General features: G+C 31.7%; 1 protein-coding gene across 1 annotated transcript; it reads left to right on the top strand.

The window, feature by feature from the left end:
* Positions 1–2,037: 2,037 nt before the first annotated feature.
* On the top strand, positions 2,038–14,907 carry LOC132739538 (mitochondrial fission regulator 1-like). Its single transcript, XM_060727252.1, has 6 exons — positions 2,038–2,193; positions 2,616–2,878; positions 5,554–5,711; positions 6,688–6,806; positions 7,414–7,603; positions 9,807–14,907. Exons 1-6 carry the CDS (start codon positions 2,186–2,188, stop codon positions 9,900–9,902), a joined length of 834 nt encoding a protein of 277 aa, XP_060583235.1. The 5' UTR covers positions 2,038–2,185; the 3' UTR covers positions 9,903–14,907.
* Positions 14,908–15,067: the final 160 nt, after the last annotated feature.

Here is a 15,067-nt window from a genome sequence, read left to right as displayed (position 1 = left end):
TTGTAATAGTTAATAAATTTTTCAAGTATAAACAAGGGCTTAAAAACTTTCACATTTGTTCACAACTAAACCCAAACCTGAAAGACGGGAGGAGGTACTCTATTAAGCATTTTGAAAAATTTAGCCCTTTTCGCTTAGAATTTACGAAAAATTTTTTTAAAATATTAAATAATTTTCAAAGCCCTTGAATATGCTTTGAAATTTTTCACACTTTTCCATATGACCCCAACCTGTAAAAGGAGGAGGAACTGTATAAGCATTTTTTTTTACTATCAACACTAAAATACACCTGTTTAAACATCTTGTTTGTTAAAATCTGTAAAAATGCCCATCCTGCGGGTTTTTAGCAGATAGTAATAATCCCAGCTAGTTGTTTTACACTTTGTGTGGGTCAAATCCCATAGTGAAAACACTGCCCTGTTGGGGTTATGAAAGATGAATAATAAAAACTTTATACCCCCCCCCCCTCCCTCCATTCCTACTTTTGATGGATGGAGGCAGGGATGACTTTATTACCCCCATATCTCCCTTTGGAATGGAGTATTTCTTATTCTTCTTATTAAACTTCTTATTTTATAGCCAATATTTGGTATTAAAAAAACTATTAATCCAAATGAAAATAGTATATTATTTTCCCAATCCACAGGAAAACATTCCCAATTGAAAGTTACCAAATAAAAATTTTGAAAAACTATTTCTAAAATCTTTGAAAATAAGGGCTTTGTCATTGTTATAGTGCTTAGCTGTTTGAAGATGCCATCTTAGGCCTTGATTCTTTGCATTTATTTAATCACTGCAAAATTTCAGTCTTGCATTTTTCCCAAATTTTAGCAAAATATCGCTGAAATTCCCAATTCCATGGGTATGGGTCATGTTCCCAAAATTTATGAAAAGTTAATGCTTTTTGGTCTTCCATTTGTCATTAAGCTTACAAATGGCTAGCTATTAATAATATTTTTAGCAATATTCATATTGCATTTATATATTAATTAGTTGTGATGTATTCATTGAAGTTTTATTGAATTAATTCATTTATTTTCGTGTCACCTCTACGGAGTAGTGGCGACATATAGGGATCACTTCTCCGTCGTCTGTCTGTCAGTCTTTTCGTCCGTCACAAAACTTGTCCGGACTACTCCTCATAAACTACTGGTGCAATTTCATCCGAACTTTACAGGAATGTTCAGTACCAAGTCTAGTTGTGCATATTGTCAGCATTTTCCGGTTCAATGATTTTTGACAGAGTTATGGCCCTTTAATAATTTTTATTTTTAAAGTTTGTCCGGACTACTTCTCTTATATTACTAATGCAATTTCATTGAAACTTTACAGGATTGATCAGTAGCTCAAGTCCTTGTGCATATTGCACGGGTTTTCCGGTTGAATGATTTTTGGCTAAGTTATGGCCCTTTGGTAAAAAGGTGTTTTTTTTCTGTGTGTTGCCAGATACACAAAAGCTTGTCCGGACTACTCCTCATAAACTACTGGTGCAATTTCATCCAAACTTTACAGGAATGATCATTACCAAGTCTAGTTGTGCATATTGTCAGCATTTTCCGGTTCAATGATTTTTGTCAGAGTTATGGCCCTTAAATAACTTTTATTTTTAAAGTTTGTCCGGACCACTTCTCTTATACCACTAATGCAATTTCAATGAAACTATACAGGATTGATCTGTAGCTCAAGTCCTTGTGCATATTGCACCAGTTTTCCGGTTGAATGATTTTTGGCCAAGTTATGGCCCTTTGATAAAAAGGTGTTTTTTTCTGTATGTTGCCAGATACACAAAAGCTTGTCCGGACTACTCCTCATAAACTACTGGTGCAATTTTATCCAAACTATACAGGAATGATCAGTACCAAGTCTAGTTGTGCACTGTCCGTCTGTCTGTCCGTCTGTCACAAAACTTGTCCCAACATGAAATTGGCCATCATGAGGCGACACATGTGATTACTGATCGCTCTTGTTTTGCTTTGATATGATTTTTACACCTGGAATCTAGAAATACAAGTTTTATTTATATTTTTCCATCCATTATCTCCACTTTATTTTACAGAATTTATTGTTAAGTACTCAGAGAAATACACGGACACACAATGACAGTTTCTGTAGTGAGTTATCTTACGTGTCTAGTGGCGGTGATAATTTAATCTGGGTAGAAGAGGATCTTGGGAATAATTGCATCATGGTCAGGTAAAAAAAAAGTTTTGATAAACAGGGGATGGTATAATTTTTTGAGTAAATTTTGATAATATTATAATCTGTGAAATAGATTTTGTGTAGTTTATTAACCTTTTCTTAAATAATAAATTATAAACATAGTCATTTCATTGAATACCAGAAGCTGCAGCTTATATTTATAGCAAAAAATTAGAATAAAAGATACTTAAGCATCTCTTTTAAAATTATTTTTTACCTTATTAAAAGAGATAATGGAAAGTTTTCCCAGTATGTATTAAACAGTGATTATTATTATAAGAAATTCCCATTTATTTAAAGTCAATATTTCATGATGAATGAGTATAACATAAACAGACAATGCATCAGAATTCATTTCCTGAGATTAATCTTTTTTCTTGTGTGAAAACATAAAGCTAGTGTTTTTTTCCCTCAAGGCCACGGGACAAGCACAGACATGATTCACCTGAACCGGAATTACAAGATCTTGAAGATGGTATAATATTTGATCCGATACATGCATTACGTGATGACCGGACTTCTACACCATTTGACCAGTCGATAGGGTCAGTATCTGCTATCTCGGCAGCAGACCCATTTACACAGCAGAAGATCAGTGCAATGGAAGAGGAGCTCGCTGCCCTGAGATCGCAGATTGCAGTACTCATCAAAGATCAGGAACAAACCAGACTTCCCCCAAGTAAGATCCTCACATGTGCATTTTTAGCTCGACTATTCGAAGAATATGAGAGCTATTGTAGTCGGGCGGCGTCCGCGTCGGCGTCTGCGTTGGTTAAATTTTTTTGTAAAGTCAAATATCTCAATTATTGCTTGAGATATTCAATTGAAACATACAATACTTATATATAGTAACAAGGCACATCAGATTGACAAGTTGGATAACTCTGCCTACAATTTTGACAGAATTATGCCCCTTTTTAACTTAGAAATTTTGGTTAAAGTTTTTTGTAAAGTCAAATATCTCAATTATTGCTTGAGATATTCAATTGAAACATACAATACTTATTTATAGTAACAAGGCACATCAGATTGACAAGTTGGATAACTCTGCCTACAATTTTGACAGAATTATGCCCCTTTTTAACTTAGAAATTTTGGTTAAAGTTTTTTGTAAAGTCAAATATCTCAATTATTGCTTGAGATATTCAATTGAAACTTACAATACTTATTTATAGTAACAAGGTACATCAGATTGACAAGTTGGATACCTCTGCCTGTAATATTTGCAGAATTATTTGCCCCTTTGAAACTTAGAAATTTTGGTTAAAGGTTAAAGGCCTTCAAAGATATTTACATGAAACTTTACACATGTTCTTACGGTCATAATTTGAGGGTCATAATTGTATGTGACTGACCAAGTTCCATAACTCTATCCTGCATTAAGGCTGATTCATATCTCCTTTTCTACTTAGTATCTTGGTTAATGTTTACATGCAAGTTTTACATATCTCAATAACTATTAAAGATATTTATTTAAAACTTCACATATGCATTTAGTGTCATAATTGTAGGTCACTGACAAAGATCCATAATTCTATCTTGCATTTAGGCTAATTTTTCTTCCCTTTTTCAACTTAGAAATTCATGGTAAAGTTTTGCTTGTAATCTTTTACCTCCATAATTACTGAAGGGTTTGTGCCTTTTTTGGGACAATTTTATGCATTCATAATAATAAAGCAGTGATTTACTTGGTAAAACATCTTAATAACAAGCCTTTGTACCTTTTCTGTCAATTTAATGTACTGTAACCCAACGAATATTCGCGACCAATTAATATTCGCTTTATTCGCAGATGGCCACGAAGCGCGAATATTTGTTTGCGCGAATAAGTCCACACGATTTAGCGAATAAATTGGAGAGAAATTTTTATTTTAGACGTTGTTCATGCAAAGCTACTTGACCGGATATATTCAAATTTTACGGGCACCTGTTAGGAAGTAATGAATTGTTATGAATGTTGCCATAAAGTATTAAAAACACAAACTAAGTAAACTACTACTATTTTATAAATATCAAAAGAACTCTATGTCAATATAGCAATCAAAATAAACATCCACATTTTAATCCAATTCATGAAATACTATTAGGCCTATTGTCAATGACGTTCCGTATAGGGTACTATAAGGAGCATGTGTCAGTTTTAAGTTTCTTCATATTTAAATGTTTGAATAAATCGTTTGACAAAAGTTGGAAAACTATCGAGCATCACAAAAGGCTTTTGTTTTTTTGGATCCTATAAAATAATTGTTTGAGTGAATTGTTAAGACAAAGGTGGTATAAACCTATCGAGACTCCAATAATGACCTCAATTATTGAAGATTAATAGTTGGCTAATGGCTTTTACGGCCCCATCGGACTTTCCAATCCGCGAATTTTTTTTTTTGGTAATCAAGAAAACGCGGAAATTAACATTCGCAAATATGTCCGACCTCGGCAAAACGCGAAAATTTGTATTCGCGAATATAAATTGGGTTACAGTATTCATAGGTAATTAGAATTATTATACACAATAAAACACCCTTGTGACTTTACATTCCGAATAGTCAAGCCAATAGTGTATAAATTAGACTCTCTCTAAGGCCTATAACATGAATTTATAAAAAAAAAATTAGCCCTTTTGTGAACTTAGAAAATTTAACATTATCAAAGCTCTAAATTTAACATTATCAAGGCTCTTTTAATATCAAGCACTTAGAATAGTCGAGCGTGCTGTCTTATCGACAGCTCTTGTTCTTACGTCATTTTCTTGTTGTTTGCACATTGATTTAACTTGATTATTGTTTACAATTGTTATCTAATATAGAACATGTCACTTTTTTAAGCCCCCACCACTTTTTTTATGCCCCCACCTTTTTTGGGAACACCTTCTTTGCCCTTGTCCATCCACTCTATCAGTACATAGATGGGTTTTTGTCATGTGTGTTCTTTCAAAAGTAAAACTGCAAGAGCCATGAAACTGTAATAATGCTTGTCAGCATGTAAACTAGGTATATTGACGAAAGTTTATAAAAGATCCATGAAACTTTTGTCATCATATAATTGAAGCCTCTTGATAATTTGGTACATTTGAGGTTAGCAGATATCATTTTTGATCCCTGATTTAGCAAAAATTTGTATATTTGGACTTTTGTCACTCTGTAATTCCAAAATTGTTTCCCTAATTTGAATTAGAATATTACATGCTATTTCCACTTGTAAAGGTCATTATAAAGTATATGTACTATATATTTTCCAACTTCTCTTGTTGATGATTATATTGATAAGTGTAATTAATAACTAGTTATTGTTAACTTAAACATTTTCTGCTGATTCTACTTTGAAGTAATATTCACATTTAATTTATTTTTGTTTCAGTTCCATATCCAAGTATGGGTCTTGGTTTGGCTGCCCCTCCAGCTTGTCCCCCACCACCCCCTCCTCCTCCACCCCCTCCCCCACCACCACCGCCAACACCATCAGGAATATTTAAAGCTCCAAAACCTGGTAAATCATTGGCGGATATGTTAAAAGAGGTAAGGAACATGTTTATTTATAGTTGGTCAATCATTCCAACAAATAACCTCCAATTTTATAACTACTGAAAACTTCTACAATATTTGTAAGATATGATGCATTGGTTGACCTTTTAAAATAGACAAACAAGTTTTCAACTGACTTCATTGTGTTCCTTAGGCAAGTCTGTTGTTCAAAATTTACTGCCTAGTACTTATTCACAGTATTTTAGAATTTCAGTTTCATTTTAAGCTCAACACAGTATTTTAGAATTTCAGTTTCATTTTTAGATTGACTATTCGATAATAATAATTAGAGCTATTGTAGTCACCTGAGCGTCCGCGTTGTTGTAACCACTTATGTTCAAGTTTTTGTAATACCTCAAATATTTTCAAAGTCCATTGACATATTGCTTTGAAACTTTGCACACTTGTTCACCATCACAGGAGGAGGTAACTGTATCAAGCATTTTGACAGAATTATGCCCCTTTTTCGACTTAGAATTTACGTTACAGTTTTTGTAATACCTCAAATATTTCATTGACATAAGGCTAAGAAACATTGTTGAAATTTTATACACTTCTTTGAGAGCATAATAGGACTCTCTCCAAGGCCTATAACTGTAATATGGATTTAAAGAAAAAATTTGCCTTTTTCTTTACTGAGAAAATTTTACCTTTTAATCAAGGCTTTTTTTACTATCAAGCACTAAGAATAGTCGAGCCTTGCTGTCCTACCGACAGCTCTTGTTAAGTGTCAAGCCATTAATGTTTACTCTGATCTGATTTTGACTTAAGTTATATTTGTGTATAAAAGAACAACAAGCAGATTTTTATATTATGAGTTATAATCCTTTACAACATTGAATTACTAATAGCTAAATTTATATGTTTATTGCATAATTTTTGATGTAATTTAGATATGTTTAATAATGAAACATGAAGTTTTACTGTGGTTTCTGTATATATAATGATATCATCAACATAATGATTTTAGAATAGAGAAAATCTTAGTGCCAGTGAACATTCTGGAAGTGGGAACTATAATTCAGGCCCTCCAAACATGGCTGACGTGTTAAAGGGGCTAGGAACTGTTAAACTTCGTGCTATACAGAGGTATCTATAGCTCTTTAGTTAGATGTAATAGAAGTTATGACACATTTGTGGAAATTCTATGTGTAATTCTAGCCTGGCTCTAAGTATTCTTACTGACTACTTCAGCCCTTCACTTAACTTGAGAAAGTATCTTATAAAGTTTGACATAGAGCCATTGTTTGTGTGAGATCAATTCAGTCTCAAGATTTGACAAGTAATGAATAAAAGTATATGCTCTTGTCTGCTGTGAACTACTATAAATAAACAATCGGCAATGGTGATAACTTTACCTCAAATCGTTCACTTCACCTAACCTAGCCAGAAAAGTGAAGTTCTAGTCTTAAAGTGAAGTAAGTTAAATGCCAGGCAATTTTAATGTAAATTGTAACAAGTGCATTGGTAAAGATTAAAAATTGCTTTGATGCAATAGCATCAGTTATCAGTAAATTTCATAGTTTTTGTCACAGAGGTATAAATCATTTATTGCTGGTTAAACATAAGCCATTAAAGAATGATGGTGTAGATTTATTTGAATAAGAATATCTCTATGTGTAAATGTGATGTGATATATTTCTTGAGAATCATACTGTGACATTTAGATACATGATATAATTTTATCGTTACACAGGTCCCCTGGTGGAACTCCATTAAAGCCAGACAAACCAAAGACATCAGAGAATCAAGATCCTGCTTCCCTTATAGCAATGGCATTAAAGAAGAAGTTTGCTAGTCATATGCTGCTGAGCCCTCGAAGTCCGTGTAGTCCTGATACAGATCATGAAAATGACTATAATTCACCTGACAGCCCCATAGCACCTGTAAGTTAATATATGTGGTCAATTAATTAATAGCGTCTGACTAAACATTCCTTATCATTCTTATTTTCTTTTTCTGGCACCAAGTTAAGGTTTGACCACATTATTTTTCCCTGTCAGTGACCTAATAGGGGTTAATCTGCTTATTAACCCAACAATAATAGCATATGAGCATTTTACTTCAATAAATTAAAATAAGGTTACATTCATTTTACATAAATAGTATACTAAATGAAAGACACAAATTTTACTTCGGTATCATTTACTTGACCATAAAGAGAAAAGGTAAAAAAGCAAGATAACTCTATCTATGCAAATATGACATTGTAATTGAATTACGTATCTTGCAGGAAAGTATAAAAAGTTGTAGAAATTACAGATATTTCAGAAATTCTATGAGGGGAGTGACTTGTATTTATTTTCTACATTTGTATTCAATCTGGAATTTCACATGAATATACAATATTCTAAGAAAATTTTATATTCATGTGAAATTCCAGATTGAATACAGTCTACCAAACTAGTCATGATTGACAAGTATTATTGTGTTTACAGTTACTAGTTGTGTTGTATTTCAAGCTCACCATTTGGTCTCAAATCTTTTTATTTGTTCGTTCAATAGAACTAAAAAGTACAGTTTATCTAAAATATCTGTGTTTAAGATTTTAGTTTACTGAACAATTTAATTAGTCCCCTACCGGTCTGTCCTTCCGTCTGTCCGTCCATCAGTCCGTCCGTCCACAAAACTGGATCCCGCGATAACTACTGAAAATATTTTAATGAAACTTGATATATGGATAGATGGCAGTATGGAGATTATGCACGTCTTTTTCTTTTCTTCCTATGTTGTAAATTCTGGTTGTTATGGCAACAAATAGACTGAAAATATGGCAAATTTTACACATAACCTGGATCCCGCGATAACGCAAAAAGTACTGAAAATATTTTTATGAAACTTGATATATGGATAGATGGCAGTATGGAGATTATGCACGTCTTTTTCTTTTCTTCCTATGTTGAAAATTCTGGTTGCTATGGCAACAAATAGACTGAAAATATGGCAAATTTTACACATAACCTGGATCCAGTGATAACACAAAAAGTACTGAAAATATGTTTATGAAACTTGACATATGGGTAGATGGTAGTATGGAAATTCTGCACATCCTTTAAGTTTTTTATCTTCCTATGTTGAAAATTCTGGTTGCTATGGCAACAAATAGACTGAATTTCAAGATTTCTGATTCTAGTTTTTAAGTTTTTTCACTATAAGTTCTTTATTTCTTAAGGTATTTTCTTCAAACTTTAAATATAAGTTGCTTGTCATCAACCACATCATATGTGACAAGGTTTACAACTCTAGCACAAAATTTATCAGAATTACCTCCCTTGAACTTAAACATTGTTTTTTTAATAACTTCTTTTTCTGAATGTATCTACTTTAAACTTCATAAAAATGTTTCTTATTGTCACTCAACATTTGTGATTGTTCAATACTCTAGCAAGACTATTTCCAGAATTATGCCCCTTTTGAACTCAGACTTTTTTTTGAGAAATTTGTAATTTTTACTCCAACTTCTTCAATCATGATAGGATTTTAAAAATATTATATTTTGATAACAGGGATGTTTAAAAAATAACTTTAGAGTGTCCTTCAGTCCGTCTGTCTGTACATAAAAACTGTTTCCTGTGATCACTTTTAAAGAACTTTTTCAACAAATTTACTTAAAATAGGAACCTTAGTGAATGGCCAATGGCCCTTCAGAATGTTGCTTGGGCTCTTACCGGTAGGGGACTTATGGATTGCTTGCAATACTATGATAATTGCTTGTTTTCTGATGAAGATCATTGTAATGATCGAAACTAGTAGACTTTATAAAATAATTTCAAACCTGTTAGGTGGTGACATGTTGTTTCTCTTAGTCCTCCTCTACCTTCAATTTGATTTAATTTTCTGTAAATCATCTTACTTAGATAAACAAAATAATCACAGTTGTGTATAATAATTAACAGTCTAATGCAAGTCCATTATTTTTGACCCACACAAGACTGAATATCTTCTGATGAACTTCATTGAAAATTTAATTGAAAATACTCGAGAAAATGTGCAGTTTTAAATACAATGTATTTTTAAAAAAATATTAATTTGTTGCTCACATTAAATGGAAATGAGCTGATTGTTATAAAGCTATCTGAATGATTGCAGTTTGGCCAACAGTTACTGAGAAAAACAAAGAAAAGATCTATGCTGTTCCAAGAAAGACGTCAAAGTGCAAGTCCATTGAGAGAGAGGAACCAGTGATTTGAGGATTACTGACAGTGCTCGAAAAGGTTGGGAGTTCATTTACACATGAGAAACCAGTCTTTGACAGCAATGATAAGAAAGGCTCAATAATGCTTGGACATAATACTTACATATTTATATATATGCTTCGAAGATTGGTACAGCAAATATATACATGATACAGAATTGTACAAAACGTAGAAAAAAAGATGAAAGTTATGTGCCAAATACCTTGTGATGCAGAAGTGTGCTATATATTAAGCAGACTAGATTACTTAATACATGATAATCATGTTATTATATCATGTATGTAAAATGTTTAAAAAAGAAACTAAGATACATGGCACATTAATATTTAATGGATTATTGAATGCCTCGTGGGGAATTATCTTATCTAATATTTTTGTTTATAACATGCATTAGCCACATGTTTATCTATATTATCTGCATAAGCAGTTAAATATCAGGTTCTTTGTCTTTTTATTCACTCTGAGGAAATCGTAATGTAATTGTTCTATACTTTCCTAGGCATGCGGTTAAACATTTCTGTGGTATCCATTTTCCAAGTATTTTCCTTAAGTAGACATGAGGGAAGGTACATTTTAACCTGATTTTAGCAGGTATTGTAACAAATAGCAATATTTTGGGCACTTTACTCTTTAACTTTAACCGAAAAATACAAATGAAAATAAATGTCAAGATATAACTGTGTCCTTTTCCTCAAAGTATTTATCTTTTGCTGTGTTTAGAGATCAGTTACTGGAATTTGGATATTTTACAGCTTCAACAAACTGAAACAATTTATCAATAGTTATTGGTCAGAACACATAGTTATGACTGCTAAGCTACCTTTTGTGTCAACTACTTCAATGGGATATTTTCTTTTATCTGAATAGCGTGAATATGACATGTATCTTCTTTTTTGCATATTTCTAAAAGTGGTACTGACTTAAATTTAATAACCAGAACAAAAGACCATAAAACTTTTACCTCAGTTTATGGATTGACATGATCTTTAGTCTTATGCTTTTCGAAGGTATTTTTCTTGTTTCCATCTGTTATCAAATATTACATGCCCTGCTTTCTTACTTGAACTCAGTATTGCACTGTACTGTATCTTTCTGCTTTTACCCACATTCTTGCTTTTACAATCCTTTTCTTACCATTTCTAAATTAGGGCTTTCTACTAATAATGTGCCTTTTAAAAATTATTTCCCTATCACACCAACCTTCTCTCCTTGCACCCTTGCCTGTATATTACTTATATGTTATTATTTACATGCCTTCACACCTACCTGTATACTTATTTTATCAATTTTCTTTCCTTATTTAGCTTGTTTTCATTCGAATCAATATGGGGCTGCGTTCTGGTTCATCTGTATGAGAAAGACAAGTGTCTGGTAACAAAGTCATTATAAATGTCTCAAACAAATAAAATGATCTCAATTTTCAGTTGATTGCAGGATGAACCTTTTGCTGAGATAGGTAGATTTATTTCTGTATCACAGTGTGCATACAATGATAGCACACATGTATTCATAAAATGATTAAATAAAATACAAGTACATGAGTATATGAGTAATAACCATGGCATGCAACACTGTACCAAATATAACACAAAAAAGAGAAGGAGCCATGAATCTTTATTTCCACTGCGGTTCTTGTTACTTGGGGCATAGCATAGAGAGACATGATTCTCCCATGTTGCTAAAGATACATCAGAAGAAATATGTTGTTTCATTATCTGTGACAATTTGGAAAAAAATAATAATGATACTGTTACACTTTGTTTTATTTTGTAAATTTTACTGCATATTGTACAATGCTCACTGTTTCATTATGTTATACTGAAGAACGAAAGATAAAATTCAAGTATCTCGCCAGCATGTATTCCATGTATGGTTGTGAACCTTTTTGTTGGGAAAATATCTGAGCCAATCTGCAGCATGACATGATTATAATTTGTGCTGGTAAGTGTTTGTATTTTGATATTCAACCCGTGCCATGCTAGATATTTTAAATGGACTTGTCCATCCAAAACCATCATTTTTTGGGGAAAATTTTCAAAATCTTGGTTTGCTTCCAACAGGGCTAAGAAAATTTTTTATTGAACTACTAATATTCAAGTTCAAGAGTTCAAGTCCATAATGTAATTTCTGTTGGAAATAGTTTGTTTAATAATTATTAAAAGGAACCATTTTAATTTAGTTCTGATGAGTGTGCAGTTTGGTGCCATTTCTTGGCTAGTATAATTACACTTCGTTTCACCTAGCTTATAGAATTATATGTTAACTTTTTTACAAAGAATATCATGGATGACTTTAATTTTCCTTTAGTTTTACCTTTAAACTTAATCTTTTTCTATTTCATTTTTATCATCACATAAAACCAGTGTAATGTTTGATTTGCTGTTGATTTTCTTTTATGAAAAAAAAGAAACGAAAAGTAATACATTTTGTAGTTGTCCTTTCACTTTTAAACATAAAAAGGCAATGAAAACCTTTATTTATGTTTGTGACACAATGTATCAATATTGTTTGATGGTGTTCATTTATCTACAAACGTTTATTTAATGGATTTTGTTGGGGAGATTTATAAAAGCCTATATCTGATATTGATCACATGTAAAGTGTACATGTTTTGTCTAATATTTGTCAACAGCTGTTACATGTATGTGTGAAAAACCATAAACCAGTTTGAACTTGTTTTTTTCTTTCTAACGCAGGACAATCATATGCTTGTTTATAAAATAACTTTAAAAGCGGACCATGTTGCATTTACAGAAATCAGATACATGTAATTATAAAATATCATTTAAGAAAAATTAAAGAAGCAGAAATGGGGATGCATATTTATATTTTTCTGTGACTGGTTTATATTTTATAATTCATTTGATTGATTTTCTTTTGACCAGTCTTTGTATGTATGTTAACTAGAAAATTGTCATTTGTGAGGTTTCTAACTATACCACAATGAAAATCTTGTGTTTATTTTTGGCAAGGTTTAGCTCATTGGTATAGAAGTGACACAAAACATTCATGGAGAACTGTATTTAAATAGTTGTAGATGTCAGGGTGTTTCAAATAGAAGGGTATTCTTAATCTGATGATATATAAAAAGCTGTGTAGGGCTTTCTGTTTTGAAAGCAACTTAATTTAATATAATTTATTTTAGTAATAACCAACAGCTCTATTACCTTGTAAATATTGGTGAACATTTTTTTTTTCTAACTTATATTTTACTGTAAATTATTATTTGTAGAAATATAAGCCTTCATTAAGTTATAAGATGTTGAATTTTTTGGAGGTCTGTCCAGGCTGTATACTGTTAGCTGTCATTATTTCAATTTTCATCTTGATATCCCCAAAATTCATAATGGACAGTTCACTAAATGGGAGCTGGGCAAGTTCATTTATGAAATTTAGCAGGTTAAGGGTATGAATTACAATGTTATTGCAAGAAATATATAAAACCAACATTTGTGTAAAGTGTAAATATATTGAAAGATATAATTTTGTGATATGCTGGACAAAATATGTCCCCTTGGTCTTTCAGTTTGTACAAATTTCTGTGTATATAAACATTTGTATAAAAGTTCTTGAATGTATAGCGAGATGTAATTTTTCTTCCCTTACTTTGTTTATCTCTCTTTCCACTCATCTATATTGAACTGTATGTAATCTGAAGAAAATTTGTTAGTAAATTGAAAAATTGTGTACTAGGGTATGGTATCTAAATTGAAAGAATTATATTTGTAAATGTCAAATAAAAAACAAAATCATTGCTCAAAATTCAAAAAGTTGCAATGGAGGTTTTTTATAAGGGAAATTTTTATTCCATTTTCCATGTATGTTATAGTTAAAATTTTCTCCAGATATGACCAAACAACATTATTATAAAAAAAAAATATGATTTGATTTTAATAGCTTTTCACTTTTTTAATTGAACAATAAGGTCCTAAATATGACATTTCGATCTGAAAGTATTATAAATTGTTTAAATACATGTATTAAATATTGATATTGCATGTTGGGCCATTCCTTTATCATTAGCTTACAGAACTGATAATTGTTCCTCTTTTTTTGAATTTAAGAAATATACTAAGGGAATACTGAGTGGATGCTTATTGATCTTAATTTAGCTTATATCAACATGCAACTTGTTTTGATTTTAAGCCCATCAGAGAACATCAGGTGAGCGATTTAAGACCATATGCCCTCTTGTTTTATTGTTCATCATTTTTAGCTCGAATATTCGATAAGAATAAGTAGAGCTATTGCAGTCACCCGAGCGTCGGCGTCAGCGTAACCACTTATGTTAAAGTTTTTGTAATAGTTCAAATATTTTCAGAGTCCATTGACATATGGCTTTGAAACTTTGAACACTTGTTCACCATCATGACCCCAACCTGTATACAGGAGGAGGTAACTGTATCAAGCATTTTGACAGAATTATGCCCCTTTTTCGACTTAGAATTTACGTTAAAGTTTTTGTAATAGTTCAAATATTTTCAAAGTCCATTGGCATATGGCTTTGAAACTTTGCACACTTGTTCACCATCATGACCCCAACTTGTAGACTGGAGGAGGTAACTGTATCAAGCATTTTTTTTTACTATCAAGCACTTAGAATAGTCGAGCGTTGCTGTCCTACTGACAGCTCTTGTTTATAAGGTTTTCTTTGTGAACTAGTAACTGAAAAGATTTGTTAAATAGTGCATTTATTAAACCTGTTTGTATTTCATGTAATTGTAATGTTTTATAAAAGTCTTTTTTTTTTCAGAAAGTTTCATGTACTGACAAAGTTTAGAATCTTTGGAATTATGACCCTTCATTATAGATATTTAAACTGTTTTGGCACAAGGTTGCACTTGATTTATGAATTGCTCACATAGATATATTTCCTGACATCATAAAAATATACTTGAATGCTTTGCTTGTAATTGTTATTTTTGTAATGGGCTACTTGAATTGTAATTAAGTGTGAAATATATATAATTATTTCAATAAAAGAAACAATTCTAGACCATTGTTTTTGTTTGTTTGTATGAGAAACTGAATAAGTAGAATTTGATATCAAATTAAGAGAGAGATGATACGACTTGGGCATTTTTAGGCATTGTGAAATTAATTTATGTTTGTTGTTTTGTCTGTACAGCAATTTTTGTTTGTTATTGGGTGTGT

Source organism: Ruditapes philippinarum, unplaced genomic scaffold (genome assembly GCF_026571515.1).
Source record: "Ruditapes philippinarum isolate M1 unplaced genomic scaffold, ASM2657151v2 ctg4270_1_1_1_1, whole genome shotgun sequence".
Taxonomy (NCBI): domain Eukaryota; kingdom Metazoa; phylum Mollusca; class Bivalvia; order Venerida; family Veneridae; genus Ruditapes; species Ruditapes philippinarum.
The sequence above is the reverse complement of the archived record's forward strand: the minus strand, read 5'-3'. Positions and strand labels throughout refer to the sequence as shown.

Bases quoted from the DNA above. Each gene is read 5' to 3' on its own strand.
- LOC132739538 (XM_060727252.1), top strand. The intron at 6,807-7,413 runs GTATCTATAGCT...ATCGTTACACAG, and splicing joins AAACTTCGTGCTATACAGAG to GTCCCCTGGTGGAACTCCAT. The intron at 7,604-9,806 runs GTAAGTTAATAT...GAATGATTGCAG, and splicing joins CTGACAGCCCCATAGCACCT to TTTGGCCAACAGTTACTGAG.